The 27,438-nt window shown below is 18.5% G+C and overlaps 3 protein-coding genes across 3 annotated transcripts; 1 reads left to right on the forward strand and 2 right to left on the reverse strand.

Moving 5' to 3' along the window:
* Positions 1–1,061: 1,061 nt before the first annotated feature.
* On the forward strand, positions 1,062–2,341 carry LOC128953140 (cyclin-D-binding Myb-like transcription factor 1). Its single transcript, XM_054298614.1, has one exon. The coding sequence runs from the start codon at positions 1,088–1,090 to the stop codon at positions 2,339–2,341; it is 1,254 nt and encodes a 417-aa protein (XP_054154589.1). The 5' UTR covers positions 1,062–1,087.
* Positions 2,342–4,554: 2,213 nt separating this feature from the next.
* LOC128953141 (zinc finger protein 419-like) lies at positions 4,555–19,877 on the reverse strand. The gene is made up of 4 exons (XM_054298616.1): positions 19,783–19,877; positions 17,370–17,547; positions 13,594–13,732; positions 4,555–4,616 (listed from the first exon to the last, which is right to left on the reverse strand). Exons 1-4 carry the CDS (start codon positions 19,875–19,877, stop codon positions 4,555–4,557), a joined length of 474 nt encoding a protein of 157 aa, XP_054154591.1.
* Positions 19,878–22,804: 2,927 nt separating this feature from the next.
* On the reverse strand, positions 22,805–27,016 carry LOC128953142 (zinc finger protein 195-like; the record flags this gene model as incomplete). Its single annotated transcript, XM_054298617.1, has 3 exons — positions 22,805–22,911; positions 26,383–26,607; positions 26,923–27,016. Coding segments are annotated over 3 exons (426 nt in total), but the record flags the coding sequence as incomplete, so codon positions are not given.
* Positions 27,017–27,438: the final 422 nt, after the last annotated feature.

A 27,438-nucleotide genomic window follows, 5' to 3' on the forward strand; every position in this document is an offset into this window, starting at 1 on the left:
ATTGTGATTCAATTGAATGATCTATTGATATGTGTTGTCGTAAACAATGATTTGTTGTAAATGTTTTTAAACAGTCGTTTACTGAACACTTAATTTGTTTTTTCTTCAAATGTGTTAATTTATGTATTGTAATAAAATATTTGAAAGTCTTCGAGATTATAATAATCATAAATTAATTCATTTAAAAGGAAAGCAATTTTATTGTTCATTAAATAATTTTTAATATTTAGTTATTAAATCATTAATTAATAATAAAATTTTTAATATCATTCAATTTAAATAGATTAAATTTCGATACGATTATAAAAATTGTGATAAAAAATATATTTTACATTACATTTACTTGGTTTGCATCGACACAAATATACATGTATTAAATCAGTGATTAAATATATTTGTAAAATAGTTTTTTTTAAATTTTTTTACATCAATTAAACAATAGATTTTCAATTCACTAATTTGTAAATAATTTATTTTTTTATTATCAAACATTTGTTATTGTTTTTTTTAAACATATAGTTAAACTAATAATGTTTGATGAAATTAATTAATTTTTTTTCTTACAAATATTTATAAATTAAATATGAATATATAGTTTAATTATTTAAAATAATTATAAAATAATTATAAAATAATTTATTTATTTATATTTTTGTATTTTATTTACAATATATATATAGACGTAATGTATGTTTGAATGCTATTCAATGATTTCAATACACAAACAGTGATGTCATCGATATGTCTGTTAAATACAACAACAAAACACAACAACACGTGTATTACAAACACAGTAATAATAATTTATTTTTTTTTAAATAACTAAATGTTTGTGTTATTTAATGTCTTTATATTTAATTTAACAATTAGTGAATAATATTAATATAATAATAAATATTTTAAAATAAGTGCTATTAATGAATGATTTTTTTAAAAAATAATAATGAATAAAATGAAATACAAACGAAACAGTTTTATATTAACTGATTGTGTTTATAACGATTGTAATAATAATAATAATGTGAACAATAATTATAGTAAATATGGATTTACTGTTAAATCAATTAATGATATAAATAGTTGTGAAATGAAAAAAACAAATAAAGAAGTGATGAATGAATCAATTGATCGACAATTGAATGACAAACAAGTAATTAGTGATAAAAGCGATGCAAAACTGTTTGACACAAACACTGAGATTATAGTAACAAACATTGCATTCAATACACAATCAGTCAATAATTGTCAGACTAGTAGTAGTAGTAGTAGTAATAGTGATTATACTGATTGCGATAATAGTGTCGACAATACAAATAATACGCTATTAAGCGATTCACGATTGCATAGACTTATACCGTATGCAAAAATGACAGCCAAAGAGAAACAAATAATTAATGAAAATAATCTGAAAGTAATTAAAGGAAAGTTAAGTAAACATGAATTGGAAATATTGACCGGAAATTGGGATAAGTTTTGTGAAGACTATAAGTGCGATGAAGACATGAAAACACGTCTATTGGGTTACTTTGCATTGACTAATAGATATACTAGAAAACAGAGGAAAGATTTTCAATATTTTATGAGAAGCTCACAGTTTTTGATGCGATTGGCCAATGGTTTGCCTAATCGTACGATTTTACAGATATATCAAACGGCAAGAGTTAAGTTTCATTCATTGAAATATCTTAGAGACCTATCAATGGATATGAGAGATAAAGTCAAAAGTTTACATTCAGTTTATGGTAATAAATGGACAGAAATTGGCGAAAGAGTTACTTCGACACCGAATTCAGTTTATTGTTATTTTCGGTTAAATTTCAACAAAAATGGCGAACCATTTGATACGGGAAAGTGGACTCTGGATGAAGACCTGAGACTATTGGCAGCATTTAAACGAGTGCTGAATACCGATGATCTTAAACAACATATCTATACTAAACAATTGCCGTTCAAACAAATCGGTGATTTGGCTGAAATTAATAGAAGTTTAACACAAATTGAAAAACATTGGCATCAATACCTGCGCTGGCAATTGGCTCAATGGGATCAACTGGTGGACAGTTGGTCGCAGACAGACACCGCACGACTAATATATTGTTTGTTTAAATATAACTTTACCGATGAATCGGACATCGATTGGGACATAATTAAGGAAAAATTTGCAAATATTTCGTCGTTCAACTCATTGATGAGAAACTGGCGTCTAATTAGTCAAACGGTTCCCTCAGTTGACTGTAAATCCTATAAACAGATCATTGATTTTCTTTATGATAACTATTTGCCAAAATATATTAAAAGTGATGACGAATTAAAAGAGTTTGAAATGTTTTTTAATAGTTAAGATGTTTTTTTTAAAAAATTAAATATTGCATATAAATTACAAGTTTGAGTTTAGCTTTTTGTCTAAAAATTTTTATAACACTTATCGTAAGCACATTATTATTATTATTATTAAAATAAATTGTTGATTTTAATATACATTTAAACTATTTATATGTTAAGAAACATTTGCCGCAATTATCATTGATTCGCAAACATATTTTACTGATTAAAATGCATTTAAATAAAAAACGTTTAAATATTAATTATGAAGATTGTAATAAAAAATTTACACAAATTTCTAATTTAAAAAGTTATCGAAAAATAAATCATTTAAAACTATAATTATTTAAATGCGATTATTGTTGTAAAATATATAATAGCCTTCGAGATTATAATAGACATAAATTAATTGATTTAAGAGGAAAACAATTTCATTGTTCAGTAAATAACAAGTGTTTGAAAACATTTACAACAAATCATTGTTTACGACAACACATATCACGGGATCATTCAATTGAAACAGAATTTCGATGCGATTATAAAAATTGTAATAAAATATTTACACAAATTTCTAATTTATAAAGACATCAATTAACCATTCATTGAAATTATAATATCAATCATTGAATAGCTCTCTCTCTCTCTCTCTCTCTCTCTCTCTCTCCCTTCTTTATTTATTTTTTTTATTTATTAATAATTGTTAAAATAATTAAAATAAAGTTTCTATCTATCAATATATGTGTTTAAAGCCATTCAAATGTGATGTCGTCGACAACAACAACAACATCAAAAACTGTGGCAAACTATTTGCTAATAAATCTAATCTATTACGACATCGACGACAAACACATTTAGGCATTAAATCATATAAATGTGATGTCAATGATTGCAACAAAATTTTAAGTTCAAAAGCATCATTAAATAATCATAAATATATTGTTCATTAAATAATTCATTAAACATCAATATACTATTGCTGAACTAATTAAATAATAAAATATATTTTTATGTTATTATTATTATTATTATTATTATTGAAAAACATTGTTTATTTTAATTGTATATTACTGTCAAAAAATGTGATATCAATAATTGAAACTATATTTTCTACGAATACTATAATATTTTAATTGTAATATTATTTAATTAAATAAAATAAAATAATAATTTTTAAATTTATTTACAAATATTGAATAAATTAATTATAATTAGTATTATTTCTAAATTTTTTACAATTTTTTTACAATTATTATTAAAACATAATAAAAATTTAATTATTTTTTTAAAAGTTAGTTAATTAAAAATTATATAATCACTTATTATGCTAATATATTTCTAATAATATTCTAACTAATAAATAATAATTTTTTGAAAAATATACATAAATTTATAATAATTTTGAAAATGCTGGTATTGGATTTGAATAGTTTTATAATTTAAACAAAACAATATTTTAATTCATTAATAAGTTACAGTTTTATATAATTTTTTTAAATATAATTTTATTTTATAAATATATAACAAATAGTTTACTATTAATTATTAGTATAAATAAGTCATATACTACAGTATATATTAATAATATAAACTTTATTTATCATATATATAATTCCTAGGACTCACTGTTTATGTCAATTATCAATGTGTTATCAAAATTTAAAAAAATACATGTGTTTTAGTATTATATTATATTATTTATTTTTTTGCTATAATATAGATAATGAATTTGTTATTTATTATAAAAAAATTGTATTTAAACTATTAAAAACTAAAATCTATTAAAAAAAATTAATCATTAATATATTACAACTTAATTGTGTGAAACAATTGAATATACTTTAGTGATTATAATAACAACAAAAAATGATTGCATTTCAATGAAAATCAGTGATTATAGTGATTGTTATGACATCATCAACAACAACAACACACGAGTGGATAACAACAATAACACGCGATTCACGTGTTTTTGTTCTAAATGTCGGTTTAAAACTAAAATTTATTAAATTATTACGAAAACGAGTTAATTATTATAATAAAATCAATGAAATAAAACATAAACTGAATATATTAAGTGTATTGAAATCATTAAAAAATAGATATTATTGATAAACAAACGAATAGTTTGTCATAAAATACTAATGTTTTGTGTGAACCGATTGAATGTTTGAATGCAATTAATATCACAACAAATGATTGCATTTCAATGAAAATCAGTGATTATAGTGATTGTTATAACATCATCAACAACAATGACACACGTGTGGATAACAACAATAAAACGCGATTACGTGCTTTTGGTCCAAAAAGTTGGTTAAATACAAGTAAGAGAAACAAAAAAAACATTTAATTAGTCATCAATTGATTTTTTTATTTATTTGTTATTCAATTTTTTTGCATAACATTTGTTATGAAAATATTTAAATAGAAATAATTTATTAAAAAAATGTTATACATTTTAAAAGTCTATATGTTATAACAATTGCCGCAAAAATTTTATTTTTTTAAATTAATAACTAATTAGACATTAGTTTGGCTTTCATTTTGATAATTTGTATCTAAAAAAATACTTAAAATTGATTTTAGTATATATTTAAAAAATATGTGTTTAATGTGTTACCGTTTATTTCGAGAAATATTTAGCAAATATAATAAACCATATAATTTGTAACAAATATTATAACAAAAAAATAATAGATAGGCTTAAGTATCATAAAATATAAAATTGAATCAAAAAATAATAATAAATTTGTTTAAACAATATTAAAAATTTAATTAATTTAAAAAAAATAATTATTAATCATACAATACTGTATGACAAAATTACAAAGTATATTTTATCAAAATTTTAATTTCATTATTATTATATATAACTTAAATATTAATTATTAAGTATACTAGTTTTAGGGCATCACTAAAACATTTATTACAATGGTTATTATTATTTTTTAACAAAAAAAATCATATTTTTAATTAAAATTTATTATAAGACTTATATAAGATTTTAAGAAAAAATGCATAAATAGTTTTTGAATATAAAACTATAGTATTGTTTATATTTGTGATTACAGTTTGTTTTTTAATATAATAATATATTACTAACAAAAATAATACTATTATAACTAATATAACTAGAAACTGATTTAATTATTAAAAAAATAAACTGTAATTACATAATTTAGTTAAAGTTTTACAAAATCAATAATAATTAATAATAATATATAATTGAAACGTTTAATATCTAATATTACTTTTAAATACATTTTTATTATTTTTAATTAGTATAAACAATTATATACTGTAAAAAAATTTAATATGATATTAATTAAATAAATTGTAATAACAAAATTGATTGATCATGGTGATTTGATAACAACAATTTGCGGTACATGTTTGTGTGATGTCATTGATTGTAACAAAAATGTTTGTTTGTTTTTTTCTAGTAATCATTATTTTATAATATCATTGATTTCATAAATTTATTTATTTGATTAATATTTGGTTTTAATTTTTTTTACTATTTTTATAATTTTTAATAAATATTCAAAAAAATGTGTCCTCATCGACATTGCAACCAATAATATACCAATAATATAACCAATAAACAAAAAAAATAATAAGTTATATTGTTAAAATTAATATCAAAATTATTTATTTACTAACACAGTTGCCAATAGACAAATAAACAATTATTTAATAGTAAAAATAATTTTAAATATACTATCATAGTATTGAATATATTAGTTTTTACAGTTTATTAAATAATATCTATAATAATGATAATTTAAAAAAAAATTAAATTTATATTACTGTATATTATAATTAAATTATAAACTTTAATAGTTTGACTACTATATCGGCTAATAGTTATTAAAATAAATAATTATTAATAAACAAATAATATTATTAGAAATATTTGTTATTACAGTTTATTTAGATCTGATTATATAAATTTATGCAAATATATTATTAATATATACTAATAAATTTATTTTACTTTTTAAAAAAATATATAAATAATCATTATAATAAATTATTAAATAATATCTAAAATTTAAATTTATCGCATTTATTTCAATTACTAATTGAATCTTATATTAATTATTTATCACAATTCATAAAATTAACTAAAAAAATAAGAAATTGTTTTATTATATCAGGCAAATTAAATGAAACAAATAAATTATTAATAAAAAAAAGTTTAATTAATAGCTTAGAAAATAATACTATAATAAAATTTTAAAAAACTTAATTTTATTTATTGATATCTATAGAAATTAAATTTATATCACAAATATGTATTGTATATAATATAAATTATTTCAAATATAAGATTAAATATAAAATACAATTTATTTAATAAAAATAAAACAATAATTACTCGCATTTAAAAATAATAATAATAATGTGATTTTATTTATAATTACTTTCAATAAAATATATTTAATAGAGTAGTAATTTATACAAAAAGTCTCAAATCTAAAATTTAATAAATTTTAAATATTAATTTAACGTTTATAATTTTATTTTAATAGTTTATTACAGTTTTAAACATTTAACATACATTTATCAATATTAATAGATAAATTAGTGTAATTTAATTAATAAATTTAATATTATTTATTTTACAAATAATAATTTTTTATACTTATATAATGTTACTAAACAAATAATTTAATATTATATTTCTATTTAATTTATTTTTAAAATTTACTAAAATACTGTATAAAATATGATATTAAATACATTTTATTATTATATATTTTTTTAAATACGAAAGTATATTTAAATACGGTATACTATAAACTAAATTATTTAATTAAAATTTTTTTAATCAATAAAACTAATTCTATAAATAATTAATTATTAAAATAATTTATAATATTTTTTTCAATTAAAAACAATATATTTATATAAAAAAATATAATTAATTACAAACTATATCGCAATAATAACTTAATATTATTATTACTATTAATAATATTTTATTTATTTACAAATTTATTATTTTTTGTATCATTACTATTAGCAATTTAATCAATTAATTAATAAATAGTTTTTATTGAATTTTCAAACAATAATCTAAATAAATCTTTAAAAAACGACACAAATATCTAAAAATAAGCATAAATTTATTAAATTGTTTAAAGTTGTAAATTTTTGATACTAATTTTATATCTATTACTAATTATTTATATAAAATTATACTACTATCTAATAAAATTTAACAGTTTATTAGATAATATAATTTTTATATAATTAATATATTAATTATTTATTACAATTAATAAAATTAACTAAAAAACAAACTTTTTTATAACTAATAATTATTGTATTTTCTCAATAATAGTTTTTTTTATAAAATAAAAATTAATCGTTATATTAGATAAAAAATAGTATTAATACTAATTATTTTTTTCAAAAAATAATAATTTAATAATAAATTGTTACACATTGTTAATTAATTAACGATTGGTATTCATAAAAAATGATAATTATATAAATTACTTTGGGAAACATTATGTTTAGTAAATTTACGCGTAATTTACTTTAAACAAAAAAGTTATAATTTTTTTAATAACATTTGTTATCGTCATATACATTGCCATAACTATAATAATGGTTATAATAATAATAATGATATTAATTAAAATAAATAAATATTACATTGGTATCAATGGATGAATTCAATTCACTTGTAATTTAATTGAAATTTATTTTTTATTTAGTTGTTATTTAAATTAATGTTTTTAGTTATAAAAAAACTTATTTGTTTTTTTTAATATAATTATATTTTTTAGTTATAAAATTTTTTTATCTATGAATTTATTATTAATTGCATAAATAGTTATTAAATGTAAAACTATAGTATTTTCAAGTATTGTGATTACAGTTTATATTATTATAATCTATTAATTCAATTTATTATTACTACTACTATATATATAGCATATATTTTTAGTACATATACAATGTATATTATAGACTTTAAATTTTATTTATATATATATATATATATATATATAGATAAAAATTATTATAAAATTATAAAAATTAATATATAAGTTTAAAAAACGTTGACATTAGTGTATATTTTATAATATTTTATCATGTAATTAGTTTTAGTAATAAGTTTAGTATAAAAAAAATTATAATAATTCGCAAATATCTAATTGTTTTAAAATAAATAATTATTACTAAACAATAATAGAATTACAAATATTTTTTATAACAGTTTATAGATTTGTATATAAATTTATGCAAATATGATAGTAATATATTAAAAATATAATTTAAAAAATTATACAGTAATTAATAATTTTAAAAACAAATATAATTATAAATATTATTTTAACTAATAGTAAAAACTAAACTATGATACTGTAGTATATTTATAATTAGTTAACAATATATTATACTAATAATTTTATTTAAAAATATTATTATAATAAATTGTTAACTAATGTCAAAAATAATATTTAAAAAAGTAAATGAAATAAAAATATCTTTTTTTATAACATTTTTAACAAGAGGTATTAATAATTATGATATTAATAAAAATAAATAAATGTTACATTTAGCAATTTATTTATTATTTAAATTAATGTTTTTAGTTGTAACTAGCACATTTTTTATATAAAAAATTATCCCTTTTTTAAAATAATTAAATTATATTTTTTAGTATCTATTAGCCTATTTTAAATAGTTAATAAATATAAAAATACAGTTTATATTTAATAATAAATTAATTCAATATATTATTACTACTACTACATGTAAAATATATTTTTTAGTACATATACTCTGTATTATATACTAAATTTTATTTATATATACATTTAGATAAAAAAATTATTATATTATTATAAAAAATAATATATAAGTTTAAAAAACGTTGACATTAGTGTAAATTTTTATAATATTTTATCATGTAATTAATTTTAGTAAAAAGTTTAGTATAAAATAATTATTTATTACAAATAATATACTAGTTATTTATTAATTGATATTTTTAAGTTATTATTATTAAAAAAAAATTATATATTATTCGTATATAACTTTAGTATATTAATTATAATATCCAACGTTCGCTGAAGTCTATTATAATTAACATAAATAGTTATTAAATGTAAAACTATATTATTGACTATTTTTGTGATTACAGTTTGTAATCATAAATTAAATTCAATATATTAATAATATACAGTATTATTATTATTATTATTATTATTATTATATTTAGTTTTTATTGTTATCATATATACTATATAATATTGATATCAACTAAAGTTATAACAAATTAGTGCCTAATTATAAAGATTTTCAAGTATTTTTAAATTATTTTTTACTTAAATTTACAATTACAATAATAATAAGTTAATAATTTTATTTTAATTTAATTCATTATAATTTCATAAAAATTAAAAAAACAAATTCTAAGTATAAATGTTTGTAAAAATATTTTAAAGTATCATTACTATTAAAACAATTAATGTATATATATTATAATATAACAAATTAACAATATTATTAATTTTTAATGTGATACATATAAAATTGATCATGGTGATTTGATAACAACAATTTGAGGTACATTTTTTGTCGCCGCCATCACTGGCCTACTAACTGTCTGTCCATTTGTATATCTATTCATTACAAACTGATTGTTAGCTAACATCCCGCGCGGCACTTTTATCTGTCTCATCATTGGCCGCTGAACCGGGCGTTTAATCGTCATCGGCTGAACAGGTATTACTTTGAAACGATATATAGTAAACCCCAGCGACTGTATGACAGTAGTTAGCAAACATATAGCTGACAGATATACCAGTGCCAGGACTATGGATAGGAGTTCTCATTAGAGATGGGCAAATAGAAAGTTTCTAATAAATTTCCCTGAGAAAGTTTCTAGAAACTTTCTCAAGAATAAATTTCTATAGAAATTTAACTTTATTGTTATACTATGGGATCCCCATATCTATAGCTATTGAAATAATATATAAATAATGAGACATTAACTACTATTCATATAACATTACACTATACACTAATAAATGCGATACCTATATGTAAAATAATAATTATTTAATAATAATCAGTTTTCTAAAATTTTAATAATCATTTTATTATATATATATAAGAATTTAAGATAATTAAATAAATGAATTTTTACTTTAATTAATAATAAAAATATTAATATTTATATTTAATTATTACTTGTAAAACCAATTTATTTTTACATAATATCGAGAGCTTATATCGAGAAAACAAAATTAACCATGGGGATCCCATAGATAGAAATTTCTTTTAGAAACTTTCTAGAAATTTCTCTATTATTTTATAAATTTCTCTTTTTTGCCAACACTAGTTCCCATAGAAAAGCTATTGAAAAACTGTTGATGAGTTGGACTGATGGCCGCACCAGTCGATAGCCAACAGGTATTGTCAACATTATCACCAAAAACATTGAAATCAATAGACCGTGTATTACAAGTAGACTAGTTTTGGGCCGTTTTATTGAAACCAATTCACTGTATACTAGACGACACATTAGTATTACCGATACTATCAGTAATACTGAACTAAAATAATTGAAATATTTTTGCAAAAATTTGAATCTCACTAAAAATGTTGTATCAATAGTATAGGTATTGATCACTGATAGCGTACACAATATATACAAATAGCCGATAATTAATATACTGGTTATAGTAATTTTTAATTGTAAATTTAACATTATTAATAAATACTAATATTCAATAAATAATTATATATTTAAATTATATATTCAATAATATACAGTACATTATTATAGATATATTATGAAATAATATAACTGTTTATTTATTTAGTCAACTAATTGACTCTCATTTTTGTTTAATAATATTAGTGTTTATAAAAATTAAATTAAATTAAGTTTACACTTTGAGCATTCTAATATTTTTTTGAATAAATAATTATTAATAAACAATAATATTATTACAAATATTTGCTATTACAGTTTATATTGATAGATTGGTTTATAATTTATGCAAATATTAATTTACTAGAAAAAATAATTTAATATTACTGTATAAATAATTTTGTTTTTATAAAAAAAACTCTAGTTTAACTATAAAAAAAATCTAATAGTTTTTTTTTCTAGTAAATTAATAATTATTTACTTTAAAAATCATTTAATATCATAATCTTAGATTAGATAAAATTATATAAATATATATTTTTTTGTAAATTAAATATATAAATAATGGTGTCGTCACTGCTACTAATAAATTGTATAAATATTTACTAAAATAAAGCTATAATATTGTTTATTATTGTGATTACAATTTTTGTAATCATAAATTTAATTAATATATATATATAATATTACTGTATTAAAAGTGTATAAATATTAATTCATATAATTTTAATAATAATAATAATACGATTAATACAGTTATAATAACTAATAATAACTAGAAACTGATTTAATTATTACTATTTTTTTTTAGAAAAATACTGTAATAATATAATTTACCTAAAGTTTGACAATAATTATGATAATTTATTAATAATATATATTATTTAACTTATGTACTTATGATTATTATTATACGGTTAATACGGTTAATACGGTTAATACGGTTAATACGGTTAATACGGTTAATACGGTTAATACGGTTAATACGGTTAATACGGTTAATACGGTTAATACGGTTAATACGGTTAATACGGTTAATACGGTTAATACGGTTAATACGGTTAATACGGTTAATACGGTTAATACGGTTAATACGGTTAATACGGTTAATACGGTTAATACGGTTAATACGGTTAATACGGTTAATACGGTTAATACGGTTAATACGGTTAATACGGTTAATACGGTTAATACGGTTAATACGGTTAATACGGTTAATACGGTTAATACGGTTAATACGGTTAATACGGTTAATACGGTTAATACGGTTAATACGGTTAATACGGTTAATACGGTTAATACGGTTAATACGGTTAATACGGTTAATACGGTTAATACGGTTAATACGGTTAATACGGTTAATACGGTTAATACGGTTAATACGGTTAATACGGTTAATACGGTTAATACGGTTAATACGGTTAATACGGTTAATACGGTTAATACGGTTAATACGGTTAATACGGTTAATACGGTTAATACGGTTAATACGGTTAATACGGTTAATACGGTTAATACGGTTAATACGGTTTTATTGATAGTTGAAATGTGTAGATTAGATAATAGATAAATTGTTTTAACCAAAAAAAATGTAGTTATAAAAAAATTTAATGACTTATTAGTTGCTGATAATTAGAAACTGTAATATAAATATATTTATATATATATATATATAATAATAATTTAATTTGTATACAATATACTGTATATATATAATTTATATTAATAATTATTATCTATATTAATAATAATATTAATAATTATCTAATTTATTGCAATTAATTGTCATCACATTTACTATACTATTTAATTCATAAATATATTTGTCGATGTCTTAATAGTTTGTTTTTATTAACAAATTGTTTGCCACAGTCATCGACATCACATTTGAATGACTTTATATCTGAATGTACACAATGTTTGTGTTGATAGAGACAACCGTAAGTATCAAAAAATAATTTTTTTAAAATATTGCACTATAATAAGGGCCAGTACTACTACTACTACTACTACTATATATGGCTAACTGTCCATCAATTGAAGTATAATTCGCACATTGAAATAGAAAATGGAAAATGGATATCATATCACTGTATGTAAAGATATTTGTATTTAATCCTTAAACATGTTGTAAATAATTATTATTACATTTTACTTTAGATATACTAATACTAATGTATAGGTATTTTGATCGTACATTTAAAATCACACCAAAAATCTTTATCATAGGATAAAAGGATATTATTTTATATATTAGTTTTAGTTTATCTTAAATCCTATTTATTATTTGTTTAGTACTTTTATGTTAAGTGTTTTACAACTTTTTTATTTTGTATAATTAACATTATAATATTTAATAAAGTATTTAATACATTTTTAAATCTAAAAAAATAAAACTATAAATAAAAAAATACTTTTATTAAAATATAATAAATTCATGAAATAATTATTTTGATTTTATATATTGAATTAAGTAATTTTTAAAAAACATACTAAAAATAAATGTAAAATTATTTTATGACAATAATATTTATGATAAATTAGTGAATATTTTTCTTTAAAACATTGATTGCATTCATTGACATTACATTTAAATGGTTTAATTCCTGAATGTTTTCGATGATGTTTTAAAAGTTCAGATATAAAAGCAAATTGTTTGTCACAGTTATCGACATCACATTTGAATGGCTTTATATTCAGATGATTAGTTCGTTTATGTTGTCGTAAATATTTTAAATTTATAAAATATTTGCCACAACTATTATAGTTAATTAGTTAGAAAATAATAAATTCTAGTAGAATAAATAACTATAGATATATTTATTTAATTAATTAATTATTTCTGTTTAATAAATTTAGCAATATAATTTTTAAATATTTATATATTAACAGTTTATAATATAATTATCAATGTTTAATAGCAGTATATGATTATTATGTTAAAACTGTTATTTAACTAATTATATTATATTGTATTAATCTAATTACAATTGAATTAATTTTTATACGAAAACATATACACAGTATATACAGCCTAAACTGTAATAACTGTAATAATTATTATTTTGATTTTATTTTGAAAAATAATTATACAAATAATAGTTTCATTTGATATAATATTATTTTTTCAAGAAAAAAATATACAATAAATTTAGTTTTATTAATAGCTAGTATTTTATTAAAAAACTTATTTTAGTTAATAATTAATTTATTTTATTTAATAAAAATTTAATTAATTAAAAGTAAAATAAAAATAATTAATAAAAAATAATAATAAAATATTTTACTATTATTAATATTATTATGTACAGTGTAATTACAATACTGTAACAACATATATTTTAAATGCATTACAAATTTATTAAAAATAATTTTTAATTATTAAATTAGTTATTTAAATAATTATAAAAATAATTGTTTCGAAAAAATATATAATAATTATTTTTTTTAAATAAATAAAATATACAATAAAATAGTCAATAAATTTAGTTGTATTAATAATTAAAAAAAAATTATTGTAAACATATAGTATTATAAAATTTATTTTTCTTAATTAATTTATCCTATTGTCTATATATATTTAATAAATTAAAATAAACATAATTATAACTCTTTAATTAATGTAATAAAATATTATAAGTTAGGACTCAAATGATTTTTTAATATCATTTAAAAATAAAATACTATTAATAGATAAAAAAAATATTCGCGTATATTATGTATGAATGAAATGCAATATTTTTGTATAAAAGTTTATTTTATGACTAAATTAAAAAAATAAATAAATACAACAAATGATATGATTTAATTGGTTGTAATAATAATAAGTTTAATAAAGTTATTTTATATTCAATCAGTGATATAAACAGTAGTCAAATGTTTAATAATAATTAAGACAATTATGAAAATAATCAGTTTTTTGATGACAATAAAAAAGTGATAATTGAATCAATTGAATGTCAAACAAGTAATGACAGACTGATAACAAAAAGTTTATGAAAAAATTGAATTTAAAAAAAACATTTAAAAATCAGTTAATTATTAAACTATTATTATTTGTAATGATTATAGTGAGTGCAATAATAATAATACTAATAATACACACACACCTATTATAATAAACAATTTGTTTAATTTAAATGATTTATTAAATGATTTTCAAGTGAAGTGCATATATTATCGACAAAAAATGTCAACACTTGTCATCAATTTAGTGGACAGTTAGACATTGAGAGAGAGATTAAAAAATTGTTTATTTGAATATAACTTTACCCATGAGTCCGGCCATTGATTATGAGATAATAAAAGTATGTTTTTTTATTCAATTTTATAAAAATTATATAACAGTTTAGTTTTTAATAGTATTTTTTGTTTAGTTTTATTAGTTAATAAAATAATATTTATAATATCATTTTAATATTTATTTATTTTTGTTGTTTTTTGTTTGTTGGAAAATTTTTTATAATTTTTTTTTATTTATATGGAAATGTTTTTCATTAAAGTTATTATTATTTTTATAAAATAAAATAGTATATTGAATATTATATTTATTTTATAAACATTTATTGTATTAATATTGTGTATGAATTAACAATTACTTATGAAATAATAATAATAATATGATTGTATTAATGTATAATTTATTTATTGAATATATTTTTATTTTTAATAAAACAATTCATTAATTAAGATAGTAATATATTTATAAAACATGATAACTATTACTGTAAATGAAAAAAACAGTAATTAATTAATTATATTGCTTATTTAAAAAATTATTATTTTATATAGAATTAAGTTTAATTATCTTTAATAAAATAACATAACAAAATAAAACTAAAATTATTTATGATAATAATATTTATGATAATTTAGTGAACATTTTTGAGAAAAATATTGATTACTTTCATTTTTAAAATATAATAAATTGAAGTATTAATTATTTTGATTTTATAATTTATCATTATATTTACAAATAATTTTTTAATTAAGTTCAGTAATTATTAAAAAACATAACAAAAATAAATCAAAATTATTTATGACAATAATATTTATGATAATTTAGTGAAGATATGTGTGAAAAACAGTTATTACATTTATTGACATCACATTTAAATGGTTTAATTCCTGTATGTTTTCGTTGATGTATTAAAAGTTCAGATTTAATCGCAAATTTTTTGCCACAGTTATCGACATCACATTTGAATGGCTTTATACTTAGGTGAAGATTTCGTTTATGATGTTTTAATTGTTTTAAATTTGTAAAATATTTTCTACAGTTATTGTAATCACACATAAATTGTGGTTCAATTGAATGATCTATTGATTTGTGTTTTAGTAAACAATGATTTGTTGTAAATGTTTTTAAACACTCGTTTACTGAACACTTAAATTGTTTTTTCTTCAAATGGCTTAATTTATGTGTTTTATAATTGCTTTTAGTTAGAAATGTTTTATTACAATATTCGACATCACATTTAAATAACATTAGTTTTGAATGAAATTTAATTTCATGATATTTAATACTAGACTTTGTTGTAAATATTTTATTACAATTTTCATAAAAGCATTTAAACTTTTTATTAAAATGATAACTTGATTTATGTTCAGTTAATTGTGAATTTCTAGTAAAACTTTTGCCGCAATCGTTGACATAAAATTGAATTAAATTTAGCTATTTTTTAAAAAACATAAAAAATAAACCTAAAATTATTTATGTATATAATATTTATGATAATTTAGTGAAGATATGTGTGAAAAACATTTATTACATTCATTGACATCACATTTGAATGATTTGATTTCTGAATGTATTATTCGTTGATGTCGTAAAAGTTGAAATTTTGTTGCAAATTTTTTGCCACAGTTATCGACATTACATTTGAATGGTTTTAAACACAAATGAATATATAGTTTATGATGTCTTAAATATTCTAAATTTGTAAAATATTTTCTACCATTTTTGTAATCACACATAAATTGTTGTTCAATTGAATGATCTATTGATATGTGTTGTCGTAAACAATGATTTGTTGTAAATGTTTTCAAACATTCACTAACTAAACAAATATATTGTTTTTTCATGAAATGAGTTAATTTATGTATTTTATTACTATAATTAGATGCAAATGTTTTATTAAAATATTCAACATCACATTTAAATAATTTATTTTATTATGGGATTAATTATCCTAAATATTCATTAAATAAAAAAATTTACTGAGTTTTGATTCAAATTGTTTTTTTTGTTTAAATTTTTTATGATTTATATTCACAATTAGTTGCAAATGTTTTATCGCAATACTTAATATAAATATCTAAATTATTTATGACAATAATATTTATGATAATTTAATGTATATTTCGTTAAAAAACATTTATTACATTCATTGACATTACATTTAAATGGTTTAATTCCTGTATGTTTTCGTTGATGTCTTAAAAGTTGAGATTTAATAGCAAATTGTTTGCCACAGTTATCGACATCACATTTGAATGGCTTTATATTCAGATGATTAGTTCGTTTATGTTGTTTTAAATACCTTAAATTTGTAAAATATTTGCCACAACTATTGTAATCACACCAAACAATGACTAAAATAGTAATTGGTTATCATATCACTATATATATTTTATTTTAATCCTAAACCTGTTTAATAATTTATAATAACTTTTTACTTTAAATATACTAATATTAATGTATAGGTGTTTTGTTCGCACATTGAAAATCACACCGAAAAATGTTTATCATAGGAAAAGGAGATATCATTTTATATATAAATTTTTGTATAATCTTTAGATCTTTTTATTAGTTATTTTACGGTAAATTTTTACCACATTAGTACAACAAAGGGATCTATTATCCTAAATATTCTTTAAATAAAAAAATATTATCGAGTTTTAATTGATTTATTAATAATTATTAAAAATATTATATTTATTTTTATTGTATTATTATTGTTTATGAATTATCAATTATTGTGTTATTTAGAATTATTGAATATATTTTTTAATAAACAAATTGATTAATTAAGTATTTTAATATCAATATGATTTTTTGTAAAAATTTTCAAACACTTTTTTAGTTTAAATAATTTTTGTGATTTATATTCACAATTAGTAGCAAATGTTTTTACAAAAGTTTAAAACTTTTTTTATAAATAATATTTATTAATAGAGTACTTAATATAATTATAATAAATATTTATTAAATTAATATTAATAATCATTAAAAACTGTATTTCTATTGTTGTAATTTTGTTTTTATAAACATTATTAAAACTTTGTTTGTCATTATATTATATCAATAATTAATGTATATTTTATTTATGCTTTAAAGATAATCTTAATTTATTAAATTTAATAGTTTTATGTAATTATAATGTTTTTTTTTGGTGAGTGAGTTGAGCGACTAAATTGAGGGCCATTACTATTAATATACAGTATATTTTGTGTAGATTTTGAACACTAGGAACGGTATCTGAAAACTTATGGAAGTTTTACGATGTGATTAAGGATATACCTTAAAGATATGTTTGTTTGTGTAATCCGATTGATAAGCAAACAGTTTGAGGACTAACCAAAAGAAAAACCAATATTTACTTACAATATATTTTTTAATTGATTTTTTAAAAAAATAATTTAATATTTATTTAATAATTTCTTTTAATTATTATTATGAATTTAGTTTTGTAGAAATAATTACATTAATAATTGTTATTTAGAATATAATAGATTATAATTATTTGCTGAAAATTGTTAATATTTTAATAATTTATTTATAATATTTAATTTAAGAAACTATAGAAAAATACATTAATATAATTATAAAAATATTCAATTTTGAAATCTACTAAATAAAAGTAGAAATACCTGTTTTAAAATATAATAAATTCATGAAATAATTATTTTGATTTTATAAAATATCATTATATATAAAAAAAATGAATTAAATTTAGTAATTTTTGAAAAACATAACAAAATTAAATCAAAATTATTTATGACGATAATATTTATGATAATTTAGTGAAGATATGTGTGAAAAACATTTATTACATTCATTGACATCACATTTGAATGATTTGATTTCTGAATGTATTATTCGTTGATGTCGTAAAAGTTGAAATTTTGTTGCAAATTTTTTGCCACAGTTATCGACATTACATTTGAATGGTTTTAAACTCAAATGAATATATAGTTTATGATGTCTTAAATATTTTAAATTTGTAAAATATTTTCTACAATTTTTGTAATCACACATAAATTGTTGTTCAATTGAATGATCTATTGATTTGTGTTGTCGTAAACAATGATTTGTTGTAAATGTTTTTAAGCAATCGTTTACTGAACACTTAAATTGTTTTTTCTTCAAATGAGTTAATTTATGTGTATTATAATTGTATTTAGATGTAAATGTTTTATTACAATATTCGACATCACATTTAAATAATATTTGTTTTAAATGAAATTGAATTTCATGTGATTTAAGACAATACTTTGTTGTAAATAATTTATTACAATTTTCATAATTACATTTAAACTTTTTATTAAAATGAATGCTAGATTTATGTCGATTTAAATCTGATTTTCTAGTAAAACATTTGCCACAATCTTTGTAATCGCATACATATTTAACATTTAAATGTTTAGCTCTTTTATGATAATCTAAATATGATTTAGATTTGAATGTTTTATTGCATTTATTACATTCAAAATGTTTTATAGATGAATGCATTAATTGATGTATAAGTAAAAGCTTTTCATTAGCGTTAATATACCGACATTTAGGCCAAAAGCACTTGAATTGCTTGTTGTTATCCATAGATGTGTTGTTGTTGTTGTCATAACAGTCACTATTATCAGTGATTTTCATAGAAATACAATCATTAGTTGTTTTGATATTTACTTCATTCAAGTCATCAATTGATTTACACAATTCATAGCAATTTTTATTAATTTGTTGTAATTTTAATGACAAACATTTCAAATCAGAGAATTTATTTAATTGTATTATTATTTTATTAGATTGCAAATCCATTATTGTTTCAGAAAATTTCACTAAAATATATAAAATAAATACTATTGTGTTGTTTTGATCGCACATTGAAATCACACCAAACAATGACTAAAATAGGAAATGGATATCATATCACTGTATATATAGATATATATTTATTTGTATTTAATCCTTAAACCTATTTAATACTTTGTATTACTTTTAACATTAGGTTAACATAAATACTGTATATACTGTATACTGGATAAACATTATTAAAACCTATTTGTATTATTATATTAAAACAATTAATGTGGTTTTGTGGTTTAAATATATATTAAATGATTTTTATTAGTTTTATATAATTATAATAAGTTTTTTTGGTCAGTTAGTTGATATTGAATGTTAGAAATGAGATCTGAAAACGTATAGCAGTTTTATAATGAATTTTAGGGATACACCTGAAAGATACGTTTACCAATATTTACTTAAATATATTTTTTAATTGATTTTTTATACAATATTTATTTAATAATTTTTATTGTTTTACTGTTTATTAATTATTAATTTAGTTTTGTATTAAAAACATCACAATAATTGTTATTTAGAATATAATATTACAATTATTTGCTGAAAATTGTTAATATTTTAATAATTTATTTCAAATATTTAATTTAAATATTTAAAAAATATGTTAGTATATAAAAAGTTTGAATTATTATTATCATTTTATAATTTTATTGAATATTAAAAATAACAAAATAATTAGTTGTCTTTTATTATCGTTGTTTACTATTATTGTTGTACTAATATTAGAAATTTATAATAACATAACTTTTTTTAATCATTGAATAGCATTCATACATAAATATTATTATTATTTATTTATATACAGTATAATAATATGTGCAAAAAATATTGATTTAATTAAGTAAACTAAAAAAAATAATAATTAATTTATCTCCAAAAAAAAAATTTACTATAAATGATTTTTGTTGTTATTGTCATTAAAAGACAAGAAAATAATTAACATTCTAAAAAATAGTTTTATTTAAAGTATTTAATAAATTTTGAAATCTAATAAATAAAAGTATAAATCTAAAAATACATAGGAAAACAATTATTTTAAAATATAATTAATTCATGAAATAATTATTTTGATTATATAAAGTATTATATAAAATTATTTATTTAATAATTTCTATTGAACTACTGTTTTTTATTATTAATTTAGTTTTTTAGAAAAAAATACAAAAATAATTGCAAAAAATTGTTATCTAGAATATAATATTATGATTATTTGCTGAAAATTGTTAATATTTTAATAATTTATTTATAATATTTAATTTAAGAAACTATAAAAAATAGATTTAATAGAATTATAAAACTTTTTAAACAATTTTTTTACTGAACAATGAAATTGTTTAATTATTTTAGATAATTTTTAAAAATTTAATATCCCAAATATTAATAGAAAATGTTTTATCGCAATACTAGACATGACATTTATGTATTATTATACTGATGATTATTAATTGTTAAAATATTTTTATCTAATATTGAAAATTTATTTTAAAAAACAAAATAATTATTTTAAAGTATTTCACAAATAAATTTAATGGGTACAATAAAATGATCAATTAATTTGTGTTGTCGTAAACAATGATTTGTTGTAAAACTTTTCAAACAATCACTTACTTTACAAATATATTGTTTTTTCTTCAAATGAGATAATTTATGTATTTTATAATTGCTTTTCAATGTAAATGTTTTATTACAATATTCGACATCACATTTAAATGAACTCGAATTTCATGTGTTTTCTTATGAAAATTTGTTGCAAATATTTTGTCACAATTTTCATAATTACATTTAAACTTTTTATTTAATATGAACGCTAGATTTATGTTGATTTAAATTTGAATTACTAGTAAAACATTTCCGACAATCATTGTAATCGCAAAGATATTTAACATTTAAATGTTTAGATCTTTTATGACATTTCAAATATGATTTAAATTTGAATGTTTTATTACATTTATTACATTCAAACTGTTTTATAGATGAATGCGATAATTGATGTTTAAATACATAATTTTCATTTGTGTTAATATACCGACATTTTGACCAAAAGCACTTGAATTGTTTGTTTTTATCCATAAATGTGTTGTTGTTGTCATAATAGTCACTATATTCAGTGATTTTCATAGAAATGCAATCATTTGTTGTTTTGATATTAATTACATTCAAGCCATCAATTGTTTCATGCAATTCATTGAATTTGTTATTAATTTGTTGTAAATTCAATGATAAACTTTTCAGTTTATGAAAATTATTTAACAAATCTATAGATTTGTTTAATAACAACTTCATTATTGTTTAGAAAACTTTGACTAAAATATATCAAATAAATACTATTGTGTTTTTTTGATCGCACAATGAAATCACACCAAACAATGACTAAAATAGGAAATGGATATCATATCACTGTATATACAGATATATATATTTATTTGTATTTAATCCTTAAACCTGTTTAATAATTTGTATTACTTTTAACATTAGGTTAAAATTAATACTGTATTTCTATTGTAGTAATTTTGTTTTTATAAACACTATTAAAACCTATTTGTATCGTTATATTAAAACAATTAATTTATATTTTTTATTTATGTTTTAAAGGTATATTAATTGATTAAATTTAATAGTTTTATATAATTATAATTTAGGTTTTTTGTTGGTCAGTTAGTTGGACTAAATTTAGGGCCAGTACTATATATATATATATATGTAGATTTTCAACGCTAGGAACGGTATATAAAAACGTATAGCAGTTTTTTCGATGAGTTTAGGGATACACCTGAAAGATATGTTTGTTTGTCACCCGATTGATGAACAAACAGTTTGAGGACTAATCAAATGAAATACCAATATTTATTTAAATATAATAACAATAACAATAATTATTAAAGATGTATTTACTGTTTTTATTATTAATTTACTTTTTTTTAGAAAAAATTATATAAATAATTATAATAATTGTTATTTAGAATATAATATTATAATTATTTGCTGAAATTTGTTAATATTTTAATAATTCATTTATAATATTTTATTTAAGAAACAATAGAAAAATACATAAATATAATTATAAAAATATTCAATTTAATTATTTGATGTAAAACTTTTCAAACATTTTTTTAGGACTGAACAATGAAATAGTTTTTTTAGTTTAAATATTTTTTTTTTCATTTATATTCATAATTAGTAGCAAATGTTTTATCGCAATACTCGACATAACTTTTATTTATTAATTGTGAAAATATTTTTATTTAATATTGAACAAAATAATTGATTTAATAAAAATATTACTATATATTACTATTGTATTATTATTTTATTAGATTGCAAATCCATTATTGTTTCAGAAAATTTCACTAAAATATATAAAATAAATACTATTGTGTTGTTTTGATCGCACATTGAAATCACACCAAACAATGACTAAAATAGGAAATGGATATCATATCACTGTATATACAGATATATAAATTTATTTGTATTTAATCCTTAAACCTTTTTAATAATTTACTTTAGGTATACTAATACTAATGTATAGGTGTTTTGATCGCACATTGAAAATCACACCAAAAAAATGTTTATTGTAGGAAAAGGAGATATCATTTTGTTGTTGTTGTTAGAGATTTGTTTTTTTTGTCTCTGTATTTATCATTGTTTGTTGATTTAATAATTTTTTTTCATTAATATTTTAATTATTATAAAATATGGAGTTAATAAATGATAAAATTGTTAATATTAAGTATATGTTGAATAAATTAAGTGAATTGAAATCATTACACAATTGTATTGATATAAAAACTAATATTTTGTCACAAAATAGTGTTATGTTATGTGAAGCCATTGATTGCTTGAATACAATGAATATCACAATAAATGATTGCATTTCAATGAAAATCACTGATTATAGTGACTGTTATGACAACAACAACAACACATCTATGGATAACAACAATAACCAATTTATATGCTTTTGGCCCAAATGTCGGTTGAATTTTACTAATAAATTTAATTTAATTGAGCATCAATTGATTCATTCATCTGAAAAACAATTCAAATGTAATTATTGTAATAAAATATTCAAATATCAGTCAACTTTACGTTATCATAAAAATGCTAAACATTTAAATATTAAATATGTTTGCGATGTCAACGATTGTGGCAAAAGTTTTTCTACATAATCACAATTAAATCAACACAACTCTAAAATTCATTTAAATAAAAAGTTTTAAAGTGTTTATGAATATTGTAATAAAATTTTTAAAAATATTTCTCATTTGAAGACATAAAATGTCTGTTCATTTAAAACACAAACCATTTAGATGTGATGTCGAGTATTGCAACAAAACATTTTCAATCATTGATTGTTATAATAAACACAAATTAATACATTTGAAGAAAAAACAATTTCAGTGTTTGAAAACATTTACAACAAATCATTGTTTACGACAACACATATTCAGAGATCATTCAATTGAACCAGAATTTCGATGCGATTATAAAAATTGCGATAAAATATATTCAACTTTATTTAATTTAAAATATCATAAACGTATTATACATTTAATGATTTAAAATGTAATGTCGACGACAACTGTAGCAAACAATTTGTGTTTTTTAAAATTCATTTACAAATATTGATTAAAATAATTATAATTAATATTATTTTTAAATTTTTTTTCAGTTTTTATTAATATATTAATAGAAATTCAATTACATTTATCAAAGTTATATTAAATATTATATTAAAATAAACATAAGTCAAACGTTGACTTAAATAATAATAATTAATAAAAAAAATTTAAATCTATTTATTGAAAATTATAATTTGTTTTTGACTGAAATCAATAATTTACTAATTATAATATAATTTTAAAAAACTTAAAATAATTAAAAAAATATATTTATTTTAAATAGATTACAAAAATAAAATCAATTGCAATAAAACACTTTTGGGTTTCATTTAAAAAAAACATTTACAAAAATTATTACATTTTAACTAATAATAAAAAATTATTAATACTTAAAAATAATTAATTAATTACTTAATAATTTTTATAAAAATATGTATTATTTAAAATTATAATAATGTTTATGTATGACATATATACTAATGATAATTTTTTTTTGTACAAATACAAATATATTTCATATTAATAATAATTACAATAGTTAATTATTTTGATTTAGTATATATATATACTACTTTCAATTCAATCAATTTTAAATACATTCAATAACATTTAGTGTATTTAAATTATTGATGATATCTATAATTATGATAATTTAGTTATGATTTTTATTTAATAACATTTGAATCATTTACTTTTTGAATGTAATCGTCGATGTCGTAACAAATTTGATTTATAGCCAAATTGTTTGTTACATTCAGAGGCACCACATTTGTATGGTTTTTGATTTAAATGTACTTTAACTACATGTGCTTTCAAATTAAATTTTGTTGAATAGGTTTTATTACAATTTAAATAAAAACATTTATACCGTTTATTAAAATGAACAATAGATTTATGTGCATTTAAACGTGTATTTCTAGTAAAACATTTGCCACAATCGTTGACATCGCAAACATATTTAACATTTAAATGTTTAGATTTTTTATGATAATCTAAATTTGATTTAGTTTTGAATGTTTTATTACAATCATTACATTTGAAATGTTTATCAGATGAATGACACGCTTGATGTATAAGTAAAGCATATTTTTTATTTGAATTGAACCGACATTTAGGCCAAAAGCACGTGAATCGTGTTTTATTGTTATCCATACGTGTGTTGTTGTTGTTGTTGTCATAACAGTCACTATAATCAGTGATTTTCATAGAAATGCAATCATTTGTTGTTATGATATTCATTGCATTCAAGGCATCCATTGATTCACACAATATAATTATAATAATTCATAAAGTTTAGATATCCATTGATAGCAAACAAAAATATTTATCACATTTACTTAGTTTTAATTGATTTTTATTTATGAATAGTAATAATTTTATTTTATGTAATTTATTATATTGTATATAAAGAAGTATTTTATGTGTGTATTACTAAAACTAAATATTCAATATATTTTTAAATAATATACTAAAAAATAATAAATATTTAAATAATATTCAATTTAATAAATAATTATTTTGATTTTTTTAAAGTATAAATAATTATCAATATATAAGAATGAATTAATTTTTAATTAGTTTTATTAACATTTTATTAATGTATATAAATTATTGATGACATCTATATTTATGATAATTTAGTCCAGATTTTTGCATAAAACATTTATTACAATCATTGACATCACATTTAAATGGTTTAATGCCTGAATGTGTTCGTCGATGTCGTAAAAGATTAGATTTTGTAGTAAATTGTTTGCCACAGTTATCGACATCACATTTGAATGTGTTTATAGACAAATGAATACTAAGTTTGTGTTGATATAAACCACTAAAAGAAACAAATATTTTGTCACAGTTTTCATAATTGCATCGAAATTTCGGTTCAATTGAATGATCTTTGGATATGTGTTGTCGTAAACAACAATTTGTTGTAAATGTTTTCAAACACTCATTCACTGTACAGTTATATATTTTTTCAGTCAAATGTGTCAATTTGTGTGAATTATAATTACCATTAGTAGCAAATGTTTGATTGCAATAATCGACATCACATTTAAATATATGTTGTTTTAAATGAACTGCTATTTGATGTGTTTTCATTTTAAATTTGTTTGAAAATTTTTTATTACAATTTAAATAAAAACATTTAAAACGTTTATTTAAATGAACACTAGATTTATGTTGATTTAAAAGTGAATTACTAGTAAAACATTTGCCACAATCGTTGTAATCGCAAACATATTTTATCATTAAATGTTCAGCTCTTTTATGATAATTTAATGATGACTGGCTTTTGAATGTTTTATTACAATTATTACATTTAAATAGTTTTTCAGATGAATGAACTGATTGATGTAAAAATAAATTATTTTCAATATATGTTTTATACCGACATTTTGGCCAAAAACACGTGAATCTCGTGTTATGGTTATCCACACGTGTGTTGTTGTTGTTGTTGTCATAACAGTCACTATAATCAGTGATTTTCATAGAAATGCAATCATTTGTTGTTATGATATTCAGTGCATTCAAGCCATCCATTGCTTCACACAATTCATAGCATTTGTTATTAATTTGTTGTAATTTTAATGACAAACTTTTCAATTTATAAAAATTATTTAACTCATTAATAGCAGTTTTGTTTAATAATAACTCCATTATTATTGTTTTAGAAAATTTCACTAAAATATATAAAATAAATACTAATGTGTTGTTTTGATCGCACA

The sequence above is a fragment of the Oppia nitens genome, unplaced genomic scaffold, assembly GCF_028296485.1.
Source record: "Oppia nitens isolate AA-2021 unplaced genomic scaffold, nextdenovo-longstitch-racon4-pilon3 scaffold20_pilon_pilon_pilon, whole genome shotgun sequence".
Lineage (NCBI taxonomy): Eukaryota > Metazoa > Arthropoda > Arachnida > Sarcoptiformes > Oppiidae > Oppia > Oppia nitens.

Excerpts from the sequence above, each read along its gene's own strand:
- LOC128953140 (XM_054298614.1), top strand. The coding sequence starts at position 1,088 with ATGAAAAAAACAAATAAAGAAGTGATGAATGAATCAATTGATCGACAA.
- LOC128953141 (XM_054298616.1), bottom strand. The coding sequence starts at position 19,877 with ATGAAAATCACTGATAATAGTGACTGTTATGACAACAACAACAACACA. Across the intron at positions 13,733-17,369 it reads GTAATAAATGTTTTTTAACG|TTACGACAACATAAACGAAC; the intron begins AAATATACATTA and ends AATTTAAAATAT. Across the intron at positions 4,617-13,593 it reads AGGAATTAAACCATTTAAAT|CACGTAATCGCGTTTTATTG; the intron begins GTAATGTCAATG and ends TTGGACCAAAAG.